Raw genomic sequence first — 27394 nt, forward strand, 5'->3', positions numbered from 1 at the left:
ACAAGCAGGAAACGTGATACATCCATTTCCTTTCAGGCAAACAACACAGTTCCCTGGCAGCACAAAAGCATTGCTTCTTCTGCTAAATCTCAAACGTTCAGAAACCCATTGCTCCTCTGTGGACATACCATTCTATATTTGTTATTTGGATGTTATGGATAGAAACAGTACTTATTCTCCAATCACATGGCCACCAAAGTTTTGGGGTAAGGATTTTGTTTCTTTTTCTAGAATATCGTTAAAGTAGATGCTGAGATTCACTGGCGATTGCCTTAAAAAATACATCTAGATACTTTCAAGCCTCATGTTGGAAGCAAAAAGTAATGAATAGATGTGTATTTCTTGCAGTGCAAAAGATTGTTTTCCAAATGTTTCTTTGACAAAGTTTTATCATGGTTTTAAACTAATCAAAACAGCGGGAACTGCCAGGGCAGAATTGATTGTTTGACAAAGTTCATTACCGAAGTCAGTTGAAAAGGTGTCTATTGACTCCAGCATGTTTCAGCTCAGGTAGATATTCTCAATCGTTTAATGGATGTACCTACACGGCAGACATGATCTGTTTCATCTTCTGATGAAAAAGAGATAGTAAAAACTAAACGTGTTGCAACCTTTGGAATAAACTCTTACTCCTCCAGAATGAAAAATTATTTGTAATTTGTTTTGGTGCCTCATGATCAGATTTTCCTTACTTTTTCCTCAATGTATATTTTGATTATTATCCATTAAGACTGTTTTCTTTCACCCAAACATGGGAACGGTTCATTAACTGAAATGTATAAAGTGTGAGGTGGAAGTATATGTTATACTGAAATTCATTCAAGGTAATTAGATTCAGTGACTTGATCCTAAAGGATTCTGTGGAACAGCTGTGGAGAACCTTTCCCTCCAAAAAGCTCTATTGCTTGCTATGCTTAACATTAACATGTATTAGCATTTAACATTAGAGTGAATCGTATGATCTGGTTTTGTCTATTACATTATTGCTATTGAGCAATGACCCCTCCAAGAACGTGTGCACTATCTAAAACTAAAAAATAATATGCATTAGCAAAATAAGACTTCTGTTGCATAGAAGTGCCCTGGAAAAAGAGTGGAAAATAACTATACAAGAAGATTTAAAGAAGTTCCTTCATTTCCTTAGCATAAGAAACAAGAATCTGTCGAATGCCATCCACATTTCCTGCAGTGACACATATATTTTCCTACTGGGATACCATCTATCCAGTGAGCAACTCACTTCATTTTTGTGTCTTGGGCTAAAGAGTAGGATAATGACACTAGATGTCTTTGAGAAATACTTACAGATTAACTGAGGAAAACATACTGTTATTACTGTTTCAGAGTCTCTTGTTGTCTGGAGGTTGTCTGCTGGAGTCTGAAGAATAACTATCATTTTTGTAGAGTGGAACTACATGTAATTCTAAAATGGCTCTTTCAGAACAAAAATGAAAGTGCTTTCATCAACATGTACTTCAAGAATCCTTGTGTAAAAGGTGCTGCCCCTTGTTACTGCAGATTTGCTTTTATTCTGAGGTAAATTATTGCTTCACTGTCATGGAAACACACAAAAACCAGCAAAGTTATATGAAACTCTAAGGATTCATTAACCATACTGCTCAGACTGTGGGCAAGGTGTTCTCCATCTTCATGAAGAGTCAAAAAAAGTACCTAAGAAGTGAACGTTTAAATTTCACAGCATATTGCATGTGGCTGATCCCGCTGGTACTGCTGTTACTCTGTTGTTCCATTTAAGGTACTTCTCCAGGTGTGCCAAGCCCCAGTCTTTCAATATCAAGAGCTGCATTTGGCAACACAGAGCAGGACATGCATGAGCCATCTTATTGCTGAAAGGGCCAGCATCTCCTTTCGCCAGTATTGCCCACCTGGCTTGCCAGGGACTGATCTGTACCCAGCCCTGATCACCTCCCATTTGCTTATGCTCTGACAGCAGGTGAACCTGACAGCTTGGGTTTTTGTGAGCTTGCACGGTCCTGGGAAGGGAAGATGCCTCTTAGGCATTTCTTATTTTTCTGATAGATTTTATAAGAGTTAATAGCATTTCCTCTTCCTTTCCTGGAGGTATATCATATGCGGTAGACTAGGGAGGGCCACTATATTGTCTGTGTCAGAAGACAACGACTGACACAAACTCACTGTGAGAAAACTCCACTTAAAATGATAGAAGTGTATTTTCTGACATCCTTGGAGATACATGACCTGAGGTAAAAATAAAACTACACATAATAGATAAAATAAAATGGAGTTCTTTATTAAATGAGAATGCAGTACTTCAAACTGTGATTTTTCAGGATATGGCTTACAGGCTGTTTCACTGTCTTTCTAAGCCACCCACCACGTAGTGCTGTGAGTGTGAATACATTACCAAGATGCAGATCCTTTTCCATGCATGTGTGACTTCTCAGCAGCTCCCATGGACTCGGCTAAAAGTGTGAACTTCAACATGTGTGCAAAGGTTTGCTGAGAGGGACTAACTTTTCGAGAAAAAAATAAATGCTGTAAAAATTGTTAAAGCAACTATTCATAATGATATTTAATCTCTTACAATTTTATAAACCATCTATTGTCTAACAGCCGGTTCCCTACTCTGGAAAATATACAGGCATCCTGTTTTCTAAAGCTGTCCAGTTCCTAATGGTAACTTCACACAATAGCATCTTAAAAGTGACTCTAAAAATTTTAAAACAATGAACAAACTAAACTGTCCTCTGCTTGTTTATGTGTGAGCACATATAAATCTTTTTACAGCTGCTCCAGGCTAGTGGAAGTGTGCATGAATAAAGCTGCGTAGATAAAAACAAGATATACACACCTTGGTATAAGTCATGCTGTGTGAATTGCCTAAGCAGTTGCAATCCTGTCTCTCTATATTAATGCAAAGACCTTAACATATACTAATATATATAAAAAAAAATGAGGACACTTTTTTGCAAGCTCGGTGTAGAGTCAGTGACAGCCTGGACAGTCGATAACATGCTTAGCTGCAGATCTTGCAGAAATTCTTTTTTTGACTTAAGTCTTCACCATTGTCATTCTGCAGTATTTTTGAATTACTAAATTATGCAGCAGAGTAAAACAGAAGAAGCAAAACAGTAGTTTTGCTGGCCTAAAATAAATTCTGCTGGAAAAAAATTAAGGAATATTAACCTCCTCTTCTGGTTTAAATTCATGGGTTTCATGATAGAGCTTCTGGCCCTGTCAGCAAATATCCTTTATGTAATGTGTCACAAGCACAAAAATGGGATTCCGATTCTCGCTTTGCTAGAGCTATTCCCTACTACAGACATTGTGCAGAGTCTTTGTAGACATATGTGCCTGTTTCAGACAAGTTGTCTGAGCTACTGCAAGGATGCAGGAGCTCATCTCTTTCAGGTGCCAGCTTCTATGAAGCTATGTAACCTCTGGTCACCCTACTTTGCAGTGGGAATCCATAGTATGGTACTTTGGCAGAGGTAGGAAAAGAAGCACTTAAAGCCAGCCTCTGCTGAACTCCGGCACTGTTGGTATCCCATGGGACTGTAGACAGAGAATCTGGATTATTTTTTTAATTGGTAGTTTCAAAAGGAGGTTTGGCAATAGCTGAGTGAGAAATTCAGGGTTTGGTACCCATCCATCAACCACTAATCTCATTTTTTACTGTTTTAATATAGTCTTTATTGAGTTCATTTTGATTTGTAAGTTAACAGCGGGAGCAAAGATGTTTCCATTTTAACCAGGAGTGCATTTCTTGTAATTCCTAAAAGCATTTTCAGTCGCACACAATTAAATACAATAAATGGCTTCGAGACAATCCTATTTCTCCAGTGCAGATAGTAATATACTTTCAGATCAGGAAATTTAATTTAAATAGTACATTTGATCAATATGACAGCAGCAGAGAGAAAAAGTGTAAGCAGATATTAATCAACATAAACTTAGATCCCTAGACTATCCTTCAGTCTAGTTTTACTCAAGTATCTATTTAAAAATGCAACATTACAATTTAATACCTTAAAAACATTAAGGACGATTTTTCTTTTCTTGAATCGGAATCCAGGGTGTTATTTGTCCAGTGTGTGGAAACAATGCCATATATCAGCTGGCTTCCAACATTTTAAGATTGCGAACTGCCTGGCACTAATACTTTAAGCATTATCACTTGACTTTATAAGCTACAAATGCACTCATGGTTTAAATATAATGTCAATTTTTGCCTTGTCTCTCCCTCAACCCATTGGTCTTCTCCTCATTAAAATGTCTGTTTGCTTGAAAGAAGTCAGACTATATATTCTGCTGGAAAAGATGGTCATTAGGGATGTCTGACACTGTGTTGTGGTATCATGTCACTGGTGTAGCAATAATGTTGGCTAAGGACTTTGTGTCATTCTCTTTATGAACTGAAATACTACTTGTGAAGGGCAGCACTGACACGAACAGTAACACAGCTGTCAAACACAGGAAAGTCCAACCTAGACAGCCATGGGACCCGATTTCTCTTGCGGGATCCTTCATGGGTGGTAGCCATGGCAGGGTAGAAGCAACAGCAGCAAATCCAGTCCAGTTCTTTGCAGGTGAGAAAAGAAGCATTTGGCTACCTGTGTGGTGACCAGATTAAGCCTGTTGGCTTCCACTCTGATGACTGTGTCAGCGCATTTCCAGCATACCCACTGGTCATCTCTCCTCATTCCCTTTGCTCCTCTTCACACACTTTGTACCCTTCCAGTCTAACTTTAGCAGTAGCAAATAAAGACTCCGGGAGCTGCCTCAGCTGTCCTGCTGGAGGTGTGGATACACAAAAGCTACAGTTTGGAGTAAGCTGTGGAGCACTTGACAGCAGATGTGGCAGTGGTAGCTTCTACCAGGCTACTACTCTTCCTAGTTTGATGGCTGGAAAAGACCAGCATAACCCAGAGTACCCCAGAGGGCCTTTATCCTGGTAGACTAAGCAGGGGACTTCATTAAGCTGAAGATGCAATTCCTTTGCTGACAGATAGGAGGAAGAGAAGGCGTGACATAGAGACACTTATAGATGCTTTACACCACTGGAGATTTTTTTCTTAGTAGAGAAAACCTTCAGGGTGGAAGTGGAACAAAGTAGGAAGAAAACACGACAAAATTAGAGCCTTGGATTCAGGTACAGTATCAGCCTCAAGGATATGTTTCCTGAATTGCTATTTTTCTTCTTCTCTTCCATTGCCTTTTCTCCCTTTTCAAAATTTCACCCTGGTATTTTAATTCATGCCAATCAGCCAAAATAGAGCAAGGTGATTGAAGACACTACATCAGCTGGAATTTTTTCTTGCAGTTGGTCTCATTTTTGCCACTTCTCTGTGTTTTGGAAAACCCCAGTGATTTTAAAAGTGCAATACTTGGCAGCATATGACACATCATAAGGAGCTCATAGCACAAGGAATAAATGTCTTCACAGGAGGTATAACCTCTTTCTGCAGAGTCTTTGGGTTAGATCACTGATGCCTGCAAAAGTTTGGAAATGGGACATGAACAAGTGAGCTTCTTTCTTTCGAAATCACTCTGCTGGAGTCAGACAACTTCAGACTTTACAGGCTCCTGTTGTTGGAAGCAGCCCCAATGGGAGAACAGAGAGATGGAGAGGCAAAATGCTTTCTTCCAACCTCATGATGCAGTCCTGCTCTAGTGTTTTAGGGAATAATTCCTTCCAGTGCTTATCCAAAGTAGTAGGACATTGTTCTCTTCAGAAAACAGAGACTAAAAATGAGGATAGAGCCTTTTAGTGAGCAAATATGCGTATTGCCATGACCGAAAACACCACACTGTATTTTTGATGACTAAGTAAGCAGTTCTCCATTCACAGTACTACTGGGGACAATAAATGAAAATTGTATTCCAGTGATGACTGAGTTTGTCAATTTTGAATTTCTTTAACCTCATTGCCTTTTTGCATTTAATTAAAATGATATATAAACAATAGATAAAATTACCCAATACAAATAAAAATTAAAAGCAAGCCAAATTCATCAATACATGGTGAGTGAGAGGGAAAGGAGCAGAAGTGTCCCAGGAAATGTTATCAGAGGAAGGGATGATGCATATTGATTTGAAGTCAAACATATCTGAAAGAATATATCTGAGTTCTTTGGTCAGGAGCCTGTACTAATACTAATATATAATAATATATAAAAATATATAAAATGCAGTCTTCACACTGAATCTGCATCTCCCCATCTGGCATACACTGACTACGTCTACAGCGACAACTTTCCTGCTCAGACTTCCCAGAGTGCTTTCTCATGCACTACCTTAACAAGTCTGCTTAACAGTTGAATTTCAGAGTCTGGCTTCTGGCTCATCAGGGGTACTGATCCATCACTCAGGACTTGCAACTCAGGGCTTTACCTCATGGCGCATGATATTAAAGGACTCAAATCATTGAGCAGACCTCTGTCCCCATCATGATGGAGTTAATATGAGAGCCAATTGTATGTGAACAAACCCTCCTTCCAGCTCCCCACTTATCTTTTCCAATCAAAGAAATGGCTCATACTTCCAGGTTTGTTATTATAGATTTTCTACAGCTAGTTCTATATTGCTTTCCTAACCTTCCACTTTCTGACTAATATTTTCTCCTTTACTTATTCAAGCTGGAGCCTTTAAAAAAAGCAAAAGTTGTACATCTCCAAAGCTACTTTTCCATACCCTTAAGACCTCTAATAACAAAAAGCTGCTTGTCTTTCATTCCCATTTCACAGCCAAGTATATCTACTGATGGTAGAAAAAGAGCTTGTTTTGAAGAGCCAAATGCCCTCACTGATTGGTTCTAGTATATGTCAGTGGCATGTGAATTTGGACAACCTAATATAAAAGTAGTCTAACATATAAAATAATAAATAGGAAGGAGGGATGAATTTCCTAGTTTAGTCAGAAAGCTTTAAGAATTCACTGCATGAAATGGCTAGGAAAACTGATAGAAAAATATAGCCTTGGAGACTTTTTTCCTGTTTCTTACCCCAGAAGATATTGATCAGATGGACTAATTAAAGCATTATTCCTCTAAAATATGTGCAAAATGTTGTCTGCACTAGAAATTTCTAGTTGTGTGTGACTGCATAATATAAGGTATAGTGCTGAAAGAAGTAGAGTATGCTTATACCTCTTTGTGTCAGTCTGGTATGGACAGACCATGACCTTGGGGCTGCAGATTTCCCCAATTCTATCAAATAATGCACCCACAAGCACACCTGGCTTAGTGGCTGTGTAGCTGTGTTGAGTAAAGGCAATGGTGACATAAAGCCTACTCCCACTCCTCCCACAAGAAACCTGCGAACACCGCACAAAATTCTTACCAACTTCAAAATGTGTTCAGACTGCTGAGGTAGGGATCCTAACATGGAGTAAAATACATTGATTCTTCCCAAATTCACTGAGAAACTAGAATTGTTTTATTTCCCTATGGTCAACTTGAACTTAGAGCAGGCTGGATCCCCCAAAAGACATTCGTGGAAATAAGCATACTGGGAGGCAGATTTTTAGTTGGGTTTCTGGAAGATAAGACAGATGGTTCCTCCACGTTTCAGGCCCCTGTTTGAAAAATAGAGGAAACTTCCCTGTGCTGCTTCGTAGGAAAGTTGTCAAGAGAAAGACAATGAGGTAAAATGTGACACAGAATCAGACAGAAAGCCGGTTCTGGTTTTGCAAATGCTTCCTGTAAACACACTGAGTGTTTTCAAGTACATTTATCTGAGGAGCAGATGTACAACACGTATAAAATATGATACAGTTAAACAACACTATGAAAGACAATGAGATCTTTATGGTAAGGTTATATCCTTGAAATGTTTCCCTTCTTACTACCAGTCTTAAATCTAGTGTACCTACAAGTTCTCCCTCCTGCTCCTCAGTGAAATCTTACATGATGCCATAAATTTAATAGTGAAGCCATATTTCCAAATTACTTAACCAAAGAGTTCACTTGAATAAGTAACTTTTTTCATATTGATGAAGAATAATTGCAATGCATCTGCATGGTGAATTAGCAGAAATCAGGACTATGAAAATCCTATACAGCTCAGCGGAGTTTTTAGGACAGGGACCAGTTTTGGTTTTGTCTGTTACAAATGCCACCCACTGGGACCTCAGACAGACCCTGAGAACATAGTACACAGGCAAAAACAAGTAACGGCAACACCAGTAAAACTCCGCTTCACCTATATAGGAACTGAGACAGACTTTTTTTTTACCTCTTGGGGAGGCCTGTAGGGTTGTGCATCCTCCCAGGCCCAGCAACATCCGAGTAACTTTTGCTGCATAGTTTCCGGAGCAACAGAGATTTCCCCTGACTAATGGCAATCTCTTTTTTCCCCTTCAGACGAGATACTGATCCACACGAAAATCCTGTAACAGTGATATAGAAAATGTCACATAACTAAATCACTTCTCAAGTGCTCAAGCAGTCAGAAGCTGATTTAAGTATTCCACATAATTTTGATAATGATCATGCTAGAGGACTGCTGGGGCAAGGGAGACCCACACATACCACCTTTCCGCTGCCTGAACCTGTTAAGATCTCTATGAGGAAGAGGGTTATTGTCCTATCTACCAGGTCAAGGTCACCAGAAGATCTTCCCGTTTCCAGCTCCCCTGACCACAGTGTGAGCTGACTTGGGATGTGTCACAAGGCAGCAGCAGAGCAGCCTGGGCCAGTGACTCAAACAGGACACAGCTTTCACATAAATAGTGCTAATACTGAGAGAAATGGCAAAAAGGGTGTGGGTCTAACTGAAGAAAGATAAAAAATAGCATGTGATGGTGAGGCATTAGCAATGGCAGCAACTGTGTTTGAACATCAGCCCTTCAGTGGCAACATGACAGCAGTGAATCTCATTCCTCTGTAACACTCAGGGTCTCTGGCTCCTCCTCTGAAGTCCTCCAGAAATATTCTTATACCAAACAAGAAATAAATCTATGACTTGTGATGTAATTAAAAAGGAAAGCATTGCTCATCTTCCCCCTCTCAGCTTCAGGATATACCATGTCTCTGTTCCCCCTCATCTGTGTTTGAGAAGGGCTGATTTGTATGCAGCTTTTCAGTTGAACTTCTTATGCACGTGGCAGTACTGTTTGCTGGAGCAGCTGTGTCTGCGTGCATCATCGTCTTCCAGTATGGCTACAGAGAGCCTGAAGCAGCCAGGCAAGAGATGCTGCACTGCACCTTCTAATGCTACTTATGCTGGTGCCAAACTATTGTAGGAAGCCAGCACTTCCTCTGTGCTCCATCAGGGACAGGAGTCAAGGTCATATGTCAAACCTAAATATACTCTGCCCATGCTGATTTCTCCAGGAGACAGAACTGTGTCTTAGCCTTACGCTGTGTTTTATTTTCCAGCTAGCTTTTGGAGGTACCATTTTGTATCAACTACTAGACTACTATTGTTTTGTATAAACCCTATGTAAAAATTTATCAGATAAATCATATATTGTCTTCTCAAGGGGCAGAATGATCAAACTATTCCAAATTTAATATGATTATGCTTATTTTGCTATCAGTTAAGTAAAAGATTTGACAAGCGCGTGAAAGTTATCATTTCCATTACTGAAGCAAAGGGGATTATATCATTAGTCAGACCTTACATTTAGGAAGATAATATGTAAATCCATTCCAAGATCTTATGTGCAGGCCTGTCAGAGAGATAAAAGTAGATATTAATGAGGGACCTATTTTTTTCCTCGCCCTTATTCTGGCAAGCCCAAAGAAAAGTGTATTGCTGTAGCTGGATGAAAGCAACAAACTATGTCATGAAGAGAAGAGACCAGTCTTACTCTTGCACGCTGTCTATTCAGAGCACGATTTCTTCCTTGTATATCAATTATTCTTTTAAAGTGAGTCTGTCATCCTCAGGCTGTGTTTTGTTGCATCCTAATTACTGCTTCTTTCCTGCTTCCCGCCCCCCCCCATACACCATTGATTTATCAAATGCTTAACCATCTTTAGCAGGAAGGACACAGATCTGAGGTAGTAGAAGGAAGTGGGAAAGTTTCTTCAGAGTATTATTTAAATATTAATCAAACACACAGCGCATACACATTTTGGCAATTACACCTTCTGCATTGACTGAGTATGTGGTGCTGCTTGTTGTCACATGAGCTGCCAGAAGCATCATTATTTATCCACCAAATACAGAAATCTCGTCTTTAGGAAATGAAGTATATTTCTTCTTCCAAGCACCACACCAGTGAATGTGTTGGCATGTGAATGTGTCACATAATAAAAGGAACTTAGTGCTGTGTTTTCTCCCCAAGACAAACCCCCTGTAGCTGCATGTTCAACTGCTAGAGCCTAGCAGGATTCATATTGAGATGAGTTAGTCTCAGAACATTGTGGGTGCAATGGTTCTGCCTCAGTTCTTCTTGTAGAACCTGTTGAAGGAAAATGCTCTGTATTTATACACAACTTCCCATTTTACCATTGTAATTCATTTAACTAGGAGTCAAAAATCTTTGTGAGCCAAATGAGTGGCTGTGAGTGGTGCCATCTCCCTTATACAGAAGATTAATCTGAAGCACGGAGATGGAATGAGATGTTCACAATCACAAAAGAAGAGCACAAAGTAAAATCAAGACTCAGGACTGACCCTTTTGTCTTTGTAAGATTATCTTCATTTCATAACCCTATCCTTTTGTCTGGAAAAAAAAAGAAAATCAGAAAAGACTATCAATAACAGTTAGCACAGACAACTTCATTTATTCCTGCTTTTCAAGGTAGAAGCTTCACTTCCTATACAAACTTAATAAAAGGTACTTATTCAGATTTTGAAACCTGCTGTATAGTAGTTAAGTTTGCACCAAGCAATCCTAAGTTATTCTCCTAACATAATTTATTCCCCTTCTACTTGAGGAGATAGAAAAGAGTCTCACGTGAGTTTGATTTTCATGTATTGAAAATGGGACAATAGTAACTTAAGATTTATCTGTTAAATAACCTCAGCCAAAACTCCATCAACAATACAAATATATACAGCACTGTTGTGAAATAATGTCTAGGAAATTTTCAGCAAAATAGTTGGGGGAGGAAAAAATAGTCGGTTCAATGCAATGTAGAAACTTCTTCGGGCTCTGACACATGCTTGCTGAAGCAAACAGCCAGGGCAGTTTCTGCTTCTCAGCAGAGGCCTCTGCCTTGCTTCTCTGGCATCTTATTTGCAGAAGAAAATTAATTCCCTGTTTCAGGCATTTGAATTCACAAGCCAGCATCTTAACACATGCTTATGGCATATTTGACCATTTAACTGACATCTGTTAATTTTAAACCCTTTACTTTAAAAATTTATGTTATATTGATGCCATTTCTCAGTTATCCAGGGTAATGGAAGGATGAGCCAACTAAGCAGACACGCGGCTTCTGTGGAAGGTGCATAAGTTACACAGGCAGAGTGTAAATGAAGGAGGAGACCGTTGATGGCTCTGTTGATTGAGAAGTGCAGGAATCTCTAGGCAAGTAGGACCTGGACCAGCCTGGTGCAAACACAGCCTCTGAGACACCACTGGCTCCTGTGCGACAAGCACCAATGTGCCACTTCACACTGAGTCTCCAGCCTGGATCATCTGTCCTGGGTCATCAAGAGTTGACTAATACTCCAGATCAGTAATCACCTCACTTAGAAATTATACCGGCATTTATCAGCTTGTGGTTGCACAGATTCTTGTGAGTACTACTTAATTAGGTCTCCTAGCCCACACTGAAATAGGTATTTATAGACATATTTGGTACAAGAGAAATCTCTGAAACTCATTGATGGTCACACAGGAAGTACTGGGAGAAAGAAAGCTCAAATTTCTGAACTGCAGATAACTAATTGAAGAGTACAGTACTACCACATATGAACATACTTCTGTATTCTCAAAATGTTCACTATTATACCTGTTCCCTGAGGAAGATAAATGTAGCAGGAGATTTTTGCATTACGGAATGTAGCTCAGGTATTACTGCAGTGAAAAAAATAGGAAAATCTGATCTAAATACAGATCCCTCTTCCTGCTCCTTGAATACTTGTTTATTGGATATTTAGATCAGTATTGAGTGAAGATCACAGACAGCTCCTCTTCCTCCCATTCTTCAACTTTGCACAACTTTCTTAATTGTCACCTGAAGAAGGCCCTAGTTTTAGCAATCTCAAAAAATAATGAGACTATAAATAGAACACTAAACACTATTTTCATTGATGGCTATTTTTGAACAAGCAATACACAAGTTAGACCTGTCAGCAGAATACTCTGTGGCAGTATTTCAAAGGCAGTATATTTCTGAGTGAGAAGAAACTGTTTCTGAGAAACTTTACGGTTTTGGGCCCCAGTAGATTTCCTTCAGCTTCTGCCAAGACACTATGTTGTACATATCTATTTCATTCATTTTGTCTATGTAATACAGGATGTACATTTAAAATGGAGAGTAAGAGGGATGGAACTGGGAAGGGGATATTGCTCCTCTCCTGGGAAGCAGCTGAGCAGGTTGCAGGGGGAGAGGGAGAGAGATTGCACAGCTAAGAGCAAGGAGCAGAAACAAGGTCCTGCCTCCCAGGTGACGGAAAGAGACACTTGAGACCCAGAGGCAAATGTGCAGAGGTTGCAGAACTTCTGAAAAGCACTGGATTGACAACCAGTTTATAGGATGTACTGGACAGACTGAAATGCAGTCTTTATTTCTAGTATACCTAGTATCTCAAGGTACTCAGAGTGTGCCTTGTCACTCCGAGTTTTCTCTCTTTTAAAATATTCTGCTTTATATTCTGATGAAACTTGGACTTCCAGTATAAATACTTCTTGGCATTTTGTGGGTTCGTTCTCACAGTAAGGACAAGCTCCGCCTGAAGCTGTGTCTGGGTCAGGCAGGCTCTTCTCAGACCACAGACAACAGAATTGCCGTGGTGGGACTGAGGATGATTTCAATGTATTCCTTACCCTACAGTCTTCCCAGTCACCTGAAAACCCTGTGCTTTGTCCTAACCCTGGATGTCTTCTGTTTTCTTAAATGTAACATATGTACTTTGGTATTTCCTCCTTAATGTTAAGAATTTTAGGAAATCCTACTTAATTTTAAGATTTTGCTCCAGTCACTCATGCTCTGTTCATATAGGAAATTATTTTATTCTTAGGCTCTGTAAAATAATCTTATCAATTAAGTAATAACTATTGCACTGCAGAAAATTGTGATTTACTATTTGATTTAGGTTCATGCAGAGGCCATATAGCTTAGGCCTGTGCTCTGGTTTTGTGAGGTTGGCAAGAATGCCTCGCCAGAGGATTGTTTGCTGCACATGCGGAAAAGATCAAAATTGTATTACTGTCTTTGTAATGCATTAGGAATCATAATGAAACCACGCGGTAACAAAGTTTCTATCTCTGTCTGCATAAAGGAATCTTTGCTTTGTTTTATAAAGTTATGCCAAAGGCATTAAATTAAGCATGCTGACATCTCTATCTTAGATGTTTCCTTCTGATTATTACAATTACTCTTTATTTATCATTCCAGTAAAAATCAACTGCCAGTAATATCAAGGGAACCTCATTAACTCTGAGTTGGTTTGTGGGCTATTGAGATGGCATATTCCACTCTTCTGGCTTTTTATCACAACAAATTATGGTATTAGTAGACAAAGCAAATGTACTCTGGTGCATGGAGATCATTCTGGACATCACTGTGGATGGCGAGAAATACGAATTTAAGAACAGACTTAGCCTCGTGCTTCTCCATCAGCACAGATATTTGCACAAAGCCACAAAATTCTACAAGCTTTGCTTCACTAAGCTTCTGAACATTTTTGCTGTGCCTCAGCCTACCTTATTTTCAAAGCCTCTACAAAATGCTAGTCCTAAGTGTTTATGGCAATGTAATTCAGAGTTTTTCTGAGTTTTGAGGTACTGTTAACGTCTCTGTAATCTTTCATTGGAATGTTTCTTGTGAGCTTTTTCTGACACCTTATTTTATTAGAATTAAGGTGTTTTATGAATTGTTTAGATTTTCAGCATAAATTTCCAGCAGAGGGCAATCTTGTTCCTAGGTAGGTTGCTCGTCTGTGAAGTTAACCCTCTAGTAAACAGCCGTCCCCTCTGCATTTCAAACGGAGAATTAATCCAAGGGCACAGACTGCATTTTTTTTCCTTGTCATTTACTTAATAATTTTTCAGATGCCTCTGGACCCTATTTGCTTACCTGATCGAAGAAATTCTTAGCAGCTGCACAAAATAACGTCAGTATGGACCTTGAGCTGTCATCTGTCCTACCTTCTTTTTTCAAGACAAGATTAACTATATTACAACAACTCTTGACTGATACTGGTTTTTACAGTCTTTAATGGGCGCAGATGCACCACCTACCTGGACTATCTATTCTAGTTCTTACCTGTCCTCACAAATAGAAACACATTTTTTAATTTCCTTTTCTCTATTTTAAACCCAGTGCTTTTTATTTTATCTGCAGTGGACATAAAAACCCGTTTAGTTATTAGGTGAAATGGGAGAATTACTCTCTGTTACTGGAGAAAAGAATCTCGCACTAGCACAGGCTGAATAAAACATCCCTCTAGCAAGCTGTGTCTGAATGCAGAGCACTGACATTTCTGACAGCCTAACTATCTTACTTATTTTGTTTTTTAGTTCTCGTGTCCTGCACAGTCTGCTTTTCTTTCACCTTTTTTCCCCACAGATTCTGTTTTCCAGATGCCACCATCCTCGTCTGTTTGTTTTCTGGATGTCACAACTACCTGAACCATCTTGTGCTGTAGCCTGTCACTCACTCTTTCCACAAGAGTCTTGTGTGACCTTTCCTAAACTATCTTACTTTTTTGTTTTTTAGTTCTCGTGTCCTGCACAGTCTGCTTTTCTTTCACCTTTTTTCCCCACAGATTCTGTTTTCCAGATGCCACCATCCTCGTCTGTTTGTTTTCTGGATGTCACAACTACCTGAACCATCTTGTGCTGTAGCCTGTCACTCACTCTTTCCACAAGAGTCTTGTGTGACCTTTCCTAAACTGGTAATATCAACAGCTGGTTGATATTACACAGCAACTGATTTGCCCACCCAACTGAATCATGGACTGCCTACAAATGATTAATGAGAGGCTGTTTGCTAATACGATTAGTGGCAAAAATCGGGAAGATAGTAATGTCAACACTTGTCAGATACAGAGAAATTGCTTCTTTAAACTCAGCATGACAACAGCAGCACCGGATTTGGCTACTGATACCAGCCCCAGCTTTAAACTATGTTTTCTTGGAGTTGGTAGAGCCGGCATAAAATTTCAAGTAGTTCAAATCACTTCAAACCTTCTGTGGTGGGAAAAAGTGGTGGCTCTTTGGGCCCAGGATATTCTTCCTCTCCGAACTTGCTGCCTGGGGTGCGTGAGGAGGACTAGCTGCAGCCTGTCCGGCTTAGCGATTTGCTACAGCTATAGGAAGATGCTACAAATTTGATCAAACTTTGATGGACCCTGGCTGCTCCTGTCTGGTTTTGCACAAATGAGGCTATGTTATGAATATCCGCTGTCGACTTACATGAACCTCACTTGAAATCTGAGACACTGAGACTCCTGTAAAACAGTATCTGAACCATTCTTACTAGTTGGTTTACTAGATTTGTCATTTGTAAATGCAATTCATGCTTTAATACACTAGCTGGTGCTCTACGCTAAGCTGTGTGATATTCAGGTATGAATTTCCATACTGGTTTGTATGGTTTTTATACCAGCTTTTGTCACTGAGCTTTCATTTCGGGAAAAAATATAGGGTGAGACAGAGGCTGAGCTGGATTTCTCTATGTCTGAGATCAAACCCTCTACCAGTTGTCAAGGCTTTTCAGCTTTGGGACAAGGCAATGTGTGTGTGTGCAAGCGTGCATGCATGTAGGGGGAGGAATGCTTACTTACTTGGACAGGTTTTGAGTCACTGGCATAGGACATGGCATAAAGCAAAGAGACCTCACAAAACTGTGAGAAGGAAAGAATTAAAATGGAAATAAATTTACAATTCTAGAATTTGGATGGAAATTATAAAAACGGCTCTTTTCGACTATGCAACATGGTGCTATGTTCTGATACTTCTCATTGCTAATACAGCTGAAATCATTGTACATTCCGCATACAAGCTTGCTAGAGCCCACATGGAATAAAGTTTACATGTCAGGTGTGCAATACTTCATGCTAGTTTTGGCAGGTGGAAGAAAAGAAAAATGAGGAAATTACTCTCAGTTGCTGAAGTAAATGAACAGAGCCTTGCTCTAATGTAATGTGAGTAAAACATCTCTATAGCAAGCTGAGTTTGAATGCTGAACAATGCCATTCTTGACCGACAAGCTACCTTACCACTTCTAATAACTTTAAGATAAAACTACTTAATTATTTCTCTTTTAATAAAGCAACAACAAAAAATTAACAGCTCCAAAACATAAAGAAGATTGTAATATTTGAAAGTCACCCACTAGAAATCAAATCAAATGTGTAGGTATCATCTCACCCTATGGGTGTTTTCTGCCTCGTTGTGCTTAGCAATAGCATGAACAGAACAGATGCTTGGAAAGGTAACAGGTTCTTTATTAGCTTTATTAGCTATTATTGGCAAAGATGCAGTTCATGCAGTTCAAATTCAAGTCATGTGTGCACAGCCTGACTAAAAGACGCTTCTCCATTTCTCTTTCCTTTGTATTCAGTACTTTGTCCCCTCTTCCCCCGCCCTGTCCTGGTTCTTGCTCTGAGATGCTCTCATTGAAGCTGCTACTTACATGATTTTGAAAGCTATTACTGTCCCTTCATATACTTGGCCAGCTGAAAAGTTTACAAATGTATATATTTGTGAGCATGGGGCAAGGAAGATCTTGTGCCCACCTTAACTTTACATACCTTGGGGAATTTATAATAAGGCTACAGGAAAGATGCAAGTCCCAAGGATTTCCTGAGTTCAGGGAGCAAAATGCTGTTCCAGCCTGTCACAGAGCTGAGGGCAAGAGGGAGATTCCTTGGGAAAACTCTTGCATTTTAGTGGAACAAAATCCAGAGGGAAATTCAAATGAATCCTCAACGCAAACGTGTTTTTAATTCAAAGGGATGTCTTGCTATCTGATGTGGTCCCATGCACATGAAAGGAAAATGAAAGCCTTGCAGAAATAAGAGATTGACCTGAGTATGTCTGCAAAGATCCTGCTAAGCTCCATGATAGAGGCAGGATCCTCCATCACAAAAAGCAAATCTATTTTATGAAGAGTTTGATTGATCCAGGGACTGACAAGTCTAGGTAGGGACTGTGTTGCTGATTTTTTGTGAAGTATACCCCAAGGTGATGAAGGAGGGAATGTAGTCCACTTCTCAGAAGACTTACAGATTGGTATAAGCCCCCTTTGGTTGGCCTTGCTACTGATGTCCAGGCTGGATGGAAGGAACTTGTTTCAGGGCCATAACTGGGAAAAGCACCTTATCAGCCAGTCTATCATCTTTGTTAATAACATGTCCAAATTTCTCCTGTGTGGATTCTATAGAGTGTTAAGGACTTGCTAGAGGCTATCAACTTGATAGGATATATACTAACACTTTATATATACAGTTCATGGAAAGTTATAAAGGCCTTAAAGAAAGCTGCAACAAGCAAGAAAAAGCTTTGCAGAGCAGAGGCAATAATCCCCTGTACAAACCTGTAGCACTGCATTTGCTTAACACTGCATGCAGAAATCAGAGAGGTGGGAATAGAGAGACTTGAGAAGGAATTGCCTGATCTGGATAGGTGTTGGGCTGATAGACACATGCTGGCTTGGTATTCAGATCTGGGGGTAACATCCAGAAGTCGTGGGTGTTACTGTGGGTTCTGAACCTCCAACTTTTTTGACATGGACACATTGGAAGTACCTTAGATAAGAAAGGTAATGTAGCTAAGATATTCAGTTGCAGTCAGAGCAGCCTGGGAAACATACAGATCAAAACACATTTAGGGGACCAGCACCTGGGGAGTTATTATTATTGTCAGCGTCCCTACTTTATCCCCAAATTTATTTATTTTTTTCCTTAAAAGCAGAGGACAGAATGATATGCACAGGTCTCAGGAAACCAAAAGATATTATAATGGCTCCTTGGGAGACACTTTGTGTCAGTATTGCTCTGACTCTCCTGAAAGGCTAGTTCTGCCCCGGCACTGCCCAGATTAAGGAAGAGAAAAACAACTCTGTGAAAGCCAGCTGTTCCCCTCAAAATCCCAGGTGCAGCAAGTCCCACTCTGCCTTTGATCTTTTTCTCTGTTTGGTAGTATTTTCTCCAATGTACCTCAGGGCTGTGATCACTGGACATTCTAACGAGGAAATCAATGGGGATAGATTTACAATTCTTCAACGTAAGTTTTTAGAACTGAATTACATTTTGGTGAAATTCATCCTCTATAGGGAGTCAACAAAAAGCAAGTTTGGCCTATTAGTGTGACCCACAGTTCCCACTGAAGTCGGAGGAGTCCGGGAATAGAAAGAATAAAGTGTCTGTAACCAATGGGTCTAGTGATATTTCTATAATAAGAACCAGAAGGATTAAATGTAGGTCCAAATGGAAATGAGAGCATTTGGGGTACTAGATGGCAACTGCAATAGTCAGTGTAAACCCAGCTGAGTTTCCCCAGGGAATAATTTTACCCTCTATTTTTACATTCATATATAGAGGTAGAAAAAGAAAAGAATCAAATAAGTTAAAGAAAATGAAGACATTCTCCAAAGGGATAATTGTTTGTGCTGTACCTCCAGCACAGGGGAACAGCACGTGGGAAGGACTGAAGAGCTGCACTCGATACTTTTGTCAATTCCCTCATCTGCTGTTAACAGTGTGAAATGCTGATTTGATTGTGCAGGTGGTGAAAATTATGGCTAGAGGGATGCAGGGACAAATCCTCACCACAGTGCATGGCAACCCCAGAGCCAGGTACACTTGTGTGGCTTGCTGTGCTTCTGCTTACACTCAAGCCCTGCAGAGATCCCCTTCTCCTCCTCCCTGCTGGAGCTGAGAGCCCCAACAGGAGCAGGGAGATCAGGTGGCAGCACAGAGCCCTGTGCCTGGGGGATCCCTTGGCAGTCTCAAAATAGAGTAACATAACTAGCATTCCAGCTGAGGTACAAGAGAAATCAGCCTAAGAAAGAATTAGTTCTTGCTCCACTTTCCTGTAGCCACGCAGGGACAGCAGTAGGGGTACTCAGACTGCAGCTCTAGTGCTTGGGAAGTGCTGTCTTTAGGACACTGCCTGGGATTTAGTCAAGTGGAGGTGGCCAAGTCCTGGCTCTCCCTTCCCACCTTCGGGAGTATGAGTAGGAACTTTCAGTAACAGAATGCATTAAATCCATTAAAATGGCATAATGGGCTATTCCTGACCAAAAGGGAGACAATAAGGCCTGCTGTGCCTCTGGAGATGTTTTACAAAGGGCAGAATCATGATGAGTTTGTCAGAAGGCTGCTTATGGTGACGGAGCTCTGATCTGCAGCCAGGAGTTGCAGCGCAGGATGCTGCCTGTGGGTTCTTGCAAAAAGCAGACCAGACAATAACCCTTTGACTTTAGTGTGCCCAGTCAAGAGTTTCTTAGTTGTAAAAATGAGGGCTTAAAGAAAAATTATATTTTAGGGTCAAGACTAGTCCGCCTCTGAACAAAAGGACAACAAAGCATTCCCAAAAGGGAGCAGTGCTCTGCAACAATATCCCATGCTTTATTCTCTCCAGTCTTTGCTTTATTTTCCCATTTGAAAAGGATAATGGTTAGAAGCCTGTCTGAAAGCTGAGGTTACAAGCAAGCAACAGTAGGATTGTATAGCCATTTAAAATATCAGCGGCTTAATTAGAGCTTAAATTTTCTGGGCCTCATGGAAATTCAAGTCTATCCTGAAAAATGTAAGGTGAATAAACTTGGGTAGGAGATTCATGGTGATGTCAGTAATTCATTATAATGTTGGTCCTGTCTAGAACCGCACTTGCAAAGGCATGTAGGGTGAATATACTGCCCCTCTGAGAGGGTTTGATGGGCAGCAGCAAGGGCTGGGTTCAAATTTAATGCTGCTTGAAGCCCCCACCCAGAAACCCATGAAAATTTTATGCTAAATTTTCTGGTGCTCAAGGAGCTAATTTTCCCCAGCTGCAAGTATGAATCACATAGCTAACAATTTTTCACTGAAGGGAGAAAAGTAAGAAGGTAGATAAGGAAGGTAATAATAACTATTTCTTAAAGTGCAATTATACCAGTAATCATTTACATCTCCCCTGCTGGAAGGAAAGCAAACGTTTGCTTTCCCCCTCCTGCAGTGACCCGCCCTAAGTTTAATCCTTGCTAGACACCGAGGCCTGACTTAAGCAAAGGTATCTGTCAGTGCATACTGGGGTGCCTCTGCCTGCAAGCCGGTCCTGCTGGCCGTGCCTGGCACCTCTCCTCTCCCTCCGCTGCATGCCAGCTGCTCTCCATAGCTGTCCCTCGGGCCACTCGCTCTCTTTCCCTCTCCAGCACCTGCTTTGGCTAATTCCCACAGCTCTGACTCGGTGTCATTATTTTGGGTTCTGGAAACGACTGTTTGTGCAGCACCATAAATTGAGGGGAAACTCTTTAACAGCTGTTACCTTGCAAGAAAATTTTGAACCTAGTCTCATCTTGCCCTTTTTGGGCTCTAACGTCTGTATCCCAGTCCTGGAGTTACTACCTTCTGTTACAGTGATCAGCCAGGCACAGTGTTAGCTGACCTGTGCTTCTGTACGCTATAGAAGTTCCTCACCTTTTTCTATCTAATGAATACAATTTCCTTTTTAACAGAAATGCTTCACAAACATGATAACATGGCACAGACAGAATAAACATGTTTCAAGCTGTCCCATGGCTCTTTTTCACTTATTCCCACTTTGCTTCACCAGTAATCAACACAGTGTTCCTTCTTGTTTGAGATGTACGCTATAAGTTCCTCACCTTTTTCTATCTAATGAATACAATTTCCTTTTTAACAGAAATGCTTCACAAACATGATAACATGGCACAGACAGAATAAACATGTTTCAAGCTGTCCCATGGCTCTTTTTCACTTATTCCCACTTTGCTTCACCAGTAATCAACACAGTGTTCCTTCTTGTTTGAGATCCAATCCCTTCTTGAATTTTGAGGGCATCTATAAAGGTTTTGCATTCATTTCAGGCCTTATCCAGGATTACAAATGTATCTCTGAACCTTTTAGAACAGCAATAAAGCTGGTGCTCCTTTGCAAAAGTAAGTGAAGTTTTCTGAAGTAACTGTCCTATTCTTAGAAATATAGAAAGAAAAAATCTTATTCCTCCACACTGTGAAACCATGTGGGGGAGAAAACAATCCTAGCCATGCCCTTTTTTGTTTTCAGATCTCTTAAATCTTGAAAGCATTTATAAAAGAGCTAGAAATTTACTTTTCTTAATGGCAGATTAATGCATCTTTAAATTGGGCATTGGGGATGGGAAATATTCAAGAGACTTAGTGTTACTAATGGTTATCTCTGACCATAATCATTTAGGATATAGTAATTTACATTAATTACTATGAGGATTTAAAGTATCTGTTACTCAGCAGTAAAAGGCTGGGATGTGTACTCATGTTGTAATAAATACAAGGCTTGCTCCATTAAGAACATGGCAGAAGTTACATCACCGTTGTAATAGGTGAGTCTGCAAACACGTACACATAGAACATAAACGTCTATAAACAGAATGACAAGTCTGCATAAATCCACACCTCATATTGCCCACAGAAACAAATGCTTGGCAGTTTTATAACACACCTTGGGGATGGTGCATGGCTGATTCTGGGAGAGACTAAAGACTTTTCCCTTGCATTGGTACAGAAACTGGTATTAAATGCACGCTACTTTCTGGATGTTGTTGAATTATGCAAATTAAAGAAAAAACACTGTATAGAGAGAGCAATCTGAACTGCTGTGTTTGTGTTGTAAAGTTCACGTATTACATACAAAGATCTCAGGGTTTGTTCATCTTTTAAGGAGGCTGCCATCTTAAATTCATTTTCTGGCAGGAAAATCCGTCAGAGTTAATGAAATAACTTTGCTGTGTATTTTTGCTGTATTTCAGAGCAGATAACAATAGCCTTCACAGTGTCCATGGTGGTTGGACTGGTGATTGGAGGGATCATCTGGGCGTTGTTCACTTGCTTGTCCCGTCGCAGAGCTAGTGCCCACATTTCCCAGGGGAGCTCCTCAGCCTTCGGCCGTCGGTCCAGACCCTCCTCCCATGGCCACACTACCGGGAGGACTGGATTTTACCGCAACAGCAGCTGCGAACGTCGGAGCAACCTCAGCCTGGCCAGCCTCACCTTCCAGCGGCAAACCTCCTTGGAGCAAGCCAACTCTTTCCCCAGGAAGTCAAGCTTCCGCGCATCCACCTTCCACCCTTTCCTGCAATGTCCTCCCCTCCCCGTGGAGACAAACAGTCAGCTGATCACCCTCACTCCCACAAATACCACCACAACCCTTGTGGGAAGCACCACCAACAGCTTAAGTCGACCCGAATTCCACTGGTCTAACAACAGCCTCCGCATCTGCCACTCCACACAAACCCCCCCTCCTGCCTATGAAACCATCATAAAAGCTTTCCCAGACTCCTGAGCTAGGTCCTTGCTGCAAACACGCACGTGCATTTTAGGATGAACTTCAATCATCTCAACAATTTTCTGTGCGTGATGAAGATCTCTGAGAAGTCTCGGGTTGCCGTTGCGGAGGGGACATACATTGCCAAGAGGCGGGTAGCGGCGATTTCTTAGAGCGCAATATCCCACTGTCCAAGGGATCACTTGTCTTTGCACTGCTGGCTCTAATTTACTGCTCTGCCATATGCTTGCATATTTATAGTGTTGTATCTTTAATTATAACATTTATATCTTTACTTTAGAGGAAAGAAAATGCCGCCACATAAAAAACAGATCATTTCTTGAAGAAACAGATCATGTTAGGGATTACTGATATACACACTTCTGCAAATTTCACTATTCTGTTTCTTTTTTAAAAAAAAAAAAAGTCTGGTTCTATGTATTTTCCCAAGGACATTAAATTTTCAGAGAATACCTCCCATTACTGAGCTTCTTCCTATAACCACAGAACAGCTTCTGTCTGAGGAACCTTAGACTTTGTAGAGTATTTAATGTCACAGTCCTGGCTGTGGTCATAGGCATCCTGTTCTGCTGATTGTAGAGGATCTTAAAAGACTCCATGTTAGGGTTGCTTATATATAATTCCCCACAATGTGGGAAAAATATTGAAGTATATGAAGCTTCATGCAGAGAGAAGTTTCGAACAACATACTAAATGCATGGTAACAATTATAAAGAATTTTCTGTCTGCAGCCAGGAGAACAGGTAGTCACATTTTAATACCCAGTAAGGCTGTATGGGAGCAGAACTCCTCATGTTTCATTTTTCTAGTTCTGGTTATCAAGATAAGCAGCACGAATGACAACTATTTTTTTAATTAAGTTTCCTGTTTTGCTATGGGATTACTCATTTCCTTATTTCAAATTGTTTTTCTCAAATTGTACCAACGTTTCATTCTTCCTGGCAAATTATTCACTGAAATCTTGTCTTTCACTGAAGCAAGATTTTAGACATATGCGGCTGAATACTGGGATTGTAAAATTAGGTGGAATATGAAGATAAATACGGAATATTTAGTTGAGATTAACATATATTCTTGACTCTTATACGTGTATCATGTCAAGCTAACCCCTGGCTTAGTAAAGACTAATTGCGCTGGCGTGAGAGAAGTCCAGGATTTGGAAACAGCACAGACAAATGGGGCCTGATTTAAGTCTTATTGTATCAGTTTCCTGTTAAATATTTCATGTTCAAATAAAGGGTAAAGAATTTCCACAAGTAGCGGAGCAGTCCTACTCCTCACTTACAAATAAGCCTGCTGTTCCTAAAAGGGCTGGGCAACCACCAGCCGCAGGACTCCTGATCCTGAGGGGGCTGGTCCTGTGCTTCTGTAGAGAGAAGAAGCCCTCATCTGTCTTCTGGGAGGGACAAAGGTTCAGCAGCCTTTGAGAACGGGCAAAATGCTTCAAATCTTACTTTCCAGGCTTTTGGAGACTGGCAGCATGCGTCCCTTCGCCGAGCTCAGCATCCCTCAGGAAACACTGGTATTGATCTCTGAACTGCAATCTTCCAGCCCAATATCACCCCATTTGCAAATATTACTCCAAACATTGAGCTTACAAGCGTTACTTACTGTAAACCACAAGTATTCCTTATTGTAAAGGCAAATTACTTTGCATGTATTTACTGACTGGCTTTCATTGTTTTATTTTTAGTGTGCAACATCTTCCCTTCTGGAGAGATATATGTCATTGCTAGAAGAACAACCATTTACAAAGTTTACATTTCACACACTATAGGTTCTAGTATACCAAGGACTGGCTGAAAAGACTGCAAAACTGCATTTGGCTGGTCGCAGGCTACGGACTTAAAACAATAGTCCTCTGGAGAAAGTAAGTTGTGTTATTTCATTCATTAATAATATTTTTTTCATTTAGAGTCTTACTGAGTCTGGTGAACTTTATTGCATGCACACATGCGTTCACAGTGTCCTAGCTCTAGAATAGGTGATGCTACCTATTCTAACGTGCCTACAAAAAGCAGAATTCAAGCCTGCTCGCTTTGCTTATTGAGTTTGGTGGACTGTTTGAAGAGATAACTTGGCCTACAGTGTGTACCCAGCTGGCCAAAACTGCTTGTTCCTTGAGAGTGAAATCATTTTAGATGAGTAAATTTTTACTCCTGGATTGTAAATGCACATTACATTACAGTAGAACTTTCCATAGCATATTATTACTTGTATTACACTATGTTTAGTAAACAATGTAGAAAGGGAAGCTTAAATGTACTGTATTTTTTTCCTCCTGAAATCTGGATCGGATATCAAAACACTTTTTTATGTCCCCTGGATTAGGGAGATTAAAAACACAGATTGTTTGGTGCATAATCAGTATGGCTGTCAGATACCTAACTACTGGTTTAAACAATGTCTGAAATTAATGTTTTGCAAGCACTCTGGAAGCTTCAGAATGTGAAATAAAGTTAGATGTTATAATCTCGAGCTCATGTTTCTCCTTAAACATGTTGATGTCTATAACAGATACTTTAAAGGGAAGTGTATCATCTTTAATTATGCAAGCTGATCTAGCTGGAAGTGTAAATGAGGACTTGATCCTTCCTCTGCTCCTGTGAGGAGACACTCCAAAGCTGAAGATGTTACATGAAGTCAGCATCAGAATTTGCCATATGACACCACCTTCCAAGGATTACAAGTGAGAACGTCTCTCACAAATAACAGTGCTTACAGATTTTTAAATCCGCTGGTTTCCAAGTATTTGGACTTCAATCCACAAAGTGTTTGACCAAATGCTTGCTTTAAACACATGGGCAGTCACTATAAGGTTCATGCTTAAATGGACTCATGCACATTTTATTGCATTAGGACCAAAGCACATTGCACAGGATCAACCCCCGATTCGGGATTCAGGAATCATCAGGTGTTTGATATGCAAAAGATTATACTTGCCCATTGTAATGGTCTGTTCTAGTCTTTTATTTCAATTTAAAATACTGGGAAGAAGAGATGGATTAAAAATATATATATTACTGCAGATTTCAAGATTTTGAAGCATTCACAAGCAATAAATTAAGCTTCACAATAATTTTGCATGTAATACATTTTCACAGTGAGAGGCAGTGATTAAAGTGTGCTCCCAGAATCACACAGGGAGTGATAAGCAGAGCTTTGATCAACCTCCAGATATCCTGACACCTTGTCCTGAAGTCAGCAGAGCTACTTCTCCTCTTCATAAAGAGAAACACTGTTCCATTATTGTCCATGTGCACAAAAACAATTGCTCCAGTTCTGGTTTCATACGGAAGACAAAACTTGACAGCTCTCTGTCTGAGAATAGTTATGCTCCAGCATACTTACAGAAGTAGCTCGTGCTATATTCCTTGACCTTTCCCTACTGAAGAACTGCTGATCACCTCTTCAGACAGCTACTGATTATCATACTGTAACACACTGAACATGCGCTATCTATCTTTGCCAAATCAAATTTTTAAAGTTCACTTGCAATTTACCATGAAGTTTTTGAGTCATCTCAACATCCATTCTTAAGTATAAACTGAAAACTACATTTACTGGAAATATCCTCTCAGAGGTGAAATGACACATGCCAGATCCCTGACCTATAGGCACTTGATAAAATTAGGTGATGTCTATGATGCAGTACAGCTTCTGGAAAAAAAAGAAAGAAAACACTAATTGGAAATTTACCTCCACCAAGTCCAGAGCAGATTAAGGAAAACAGCATTGATATAACTTCACAAAGCAGAGAACAGAATTCTATAAATCAGCCTTACCAAGTGTTTTAAAACTCAGGTAAAATACCTATATCTTTATTTGGGTCTCTTAATAAAAGTGAGTTTTCAAAGGGGTTGAGTGTTTGGAGTTTCTGTACGACTTTGTGAGGAATTATTTACTTACCTTTTTGAATGCTGAGAAAGATGACATGATCCTAATCTCTTTTTCAGTGGCATATTAATAGTGACTATAATTGACTCGGTATTTTTCATCCAGCTAGAGAGTTTTGAGAAAAATACTGCAGCAGTCAACAAGTGAGCTACTGCTGCCAGCAGCTCTTCTTGAAGCACACAGGGCAAGAAAGGGGAGACTTTTTCAGCTTGATTTTCTGCCTCACACTGTAGCAGCAGCACCAGTGACTCCATTGAGGATCTCGGGCCTCGCTGGTGGGGGCTGTGCATTATTCCATGCTTTTGCCCCCAGACATTTTGCAGCCTGAGGAAGCAACTTGGGAGAGAAGTCTGGTTTGCATGTCTCGTTTCTCCTTTTAACTTCTGTGGAAGCTTTTGGTTCCATCAGATTTCTGATGATGTTACTGCATAAGGATGGCAGTGTCTGATGGGCATGGACTGGATCGCAGAGCTATTTCTGTAAACATGTTTCCTGTCTGCTTTCCCGGTGACATTCTTCATCAGAGACATGTTTCCATTTATTTAGCAGCAGAATCAAGTGACTGTGTGCTGAGGGCTGTGAAAGAGCAGTTGCACTATTTTAGAGCAAGGAGTTCTTTTAAACAAGAGTAGCTTCATCATAAAAGGGATTATGCAGAGTGATGGGAGTGCGATAGCAGGAAATTAGATTTGCTGATTTAGGACATAACTGTCTGACGCGCCTATGACTAGGGACAGTATGGAAAGGCACTGGAATGCAAAATTATTCATATCTAGTTCAGGGTGGACCTGCATCAATATCGATCTGTTTTATTTTACGGCAGCACATGGATGACTACACAGGAAAGGTGATGCTGCTCTCTTGTTCCAACTTGACAAGAGCACAAATCACAGCTGGCA

The 27394-nt window shown here is 40.2% G+C and overlaps 1 protein-coding gene across 1 annotated transcript; it reads left to right on the plus strand.

Moving 5' to 3' along the window:
- The first annotated feature begins 75 nt into the window (after positions 1 to 75).
- MYCT1 (myc target 1) lies at positions 76 to 25067 on the plus strand. The gene is made up of 2 exons (XM_009281419.2): positions 76 to 206; positions 22063 to 25067. Exons 1-2 carry the CDS (start codon positions 155 to 157, stop codon positions 22593 to 22595), a joined length of 585 nt encoding a protein of 194 aa, XP_009279694.1. The 5' UTR covers positions 76 to 154; the 3' UTR covers positions 22596 to 25067.
- Positions 25068 to 27394: the final 2327 nt, after the last annotated feature.

The sequence above is a fragment of the Aptenodytes forsteri genome, unplaced genomic scaffold (genome assembly GCF_000699145.1).
Source record: "Aptenodytes forsteri isolate BGI_AS27 unplaced genomic scaffold, ASM69914v1 Scaffold82, whole genome shotgun sequence".
In the NCBI taxonomy this organism is placed as follows: domain Eukaryota; kingdom Metazoa; phylum Chordata; class Aves; order Sphenisciformes; family Spheniscidae; genus Aptenodytes; species Aptenodytes forsteri.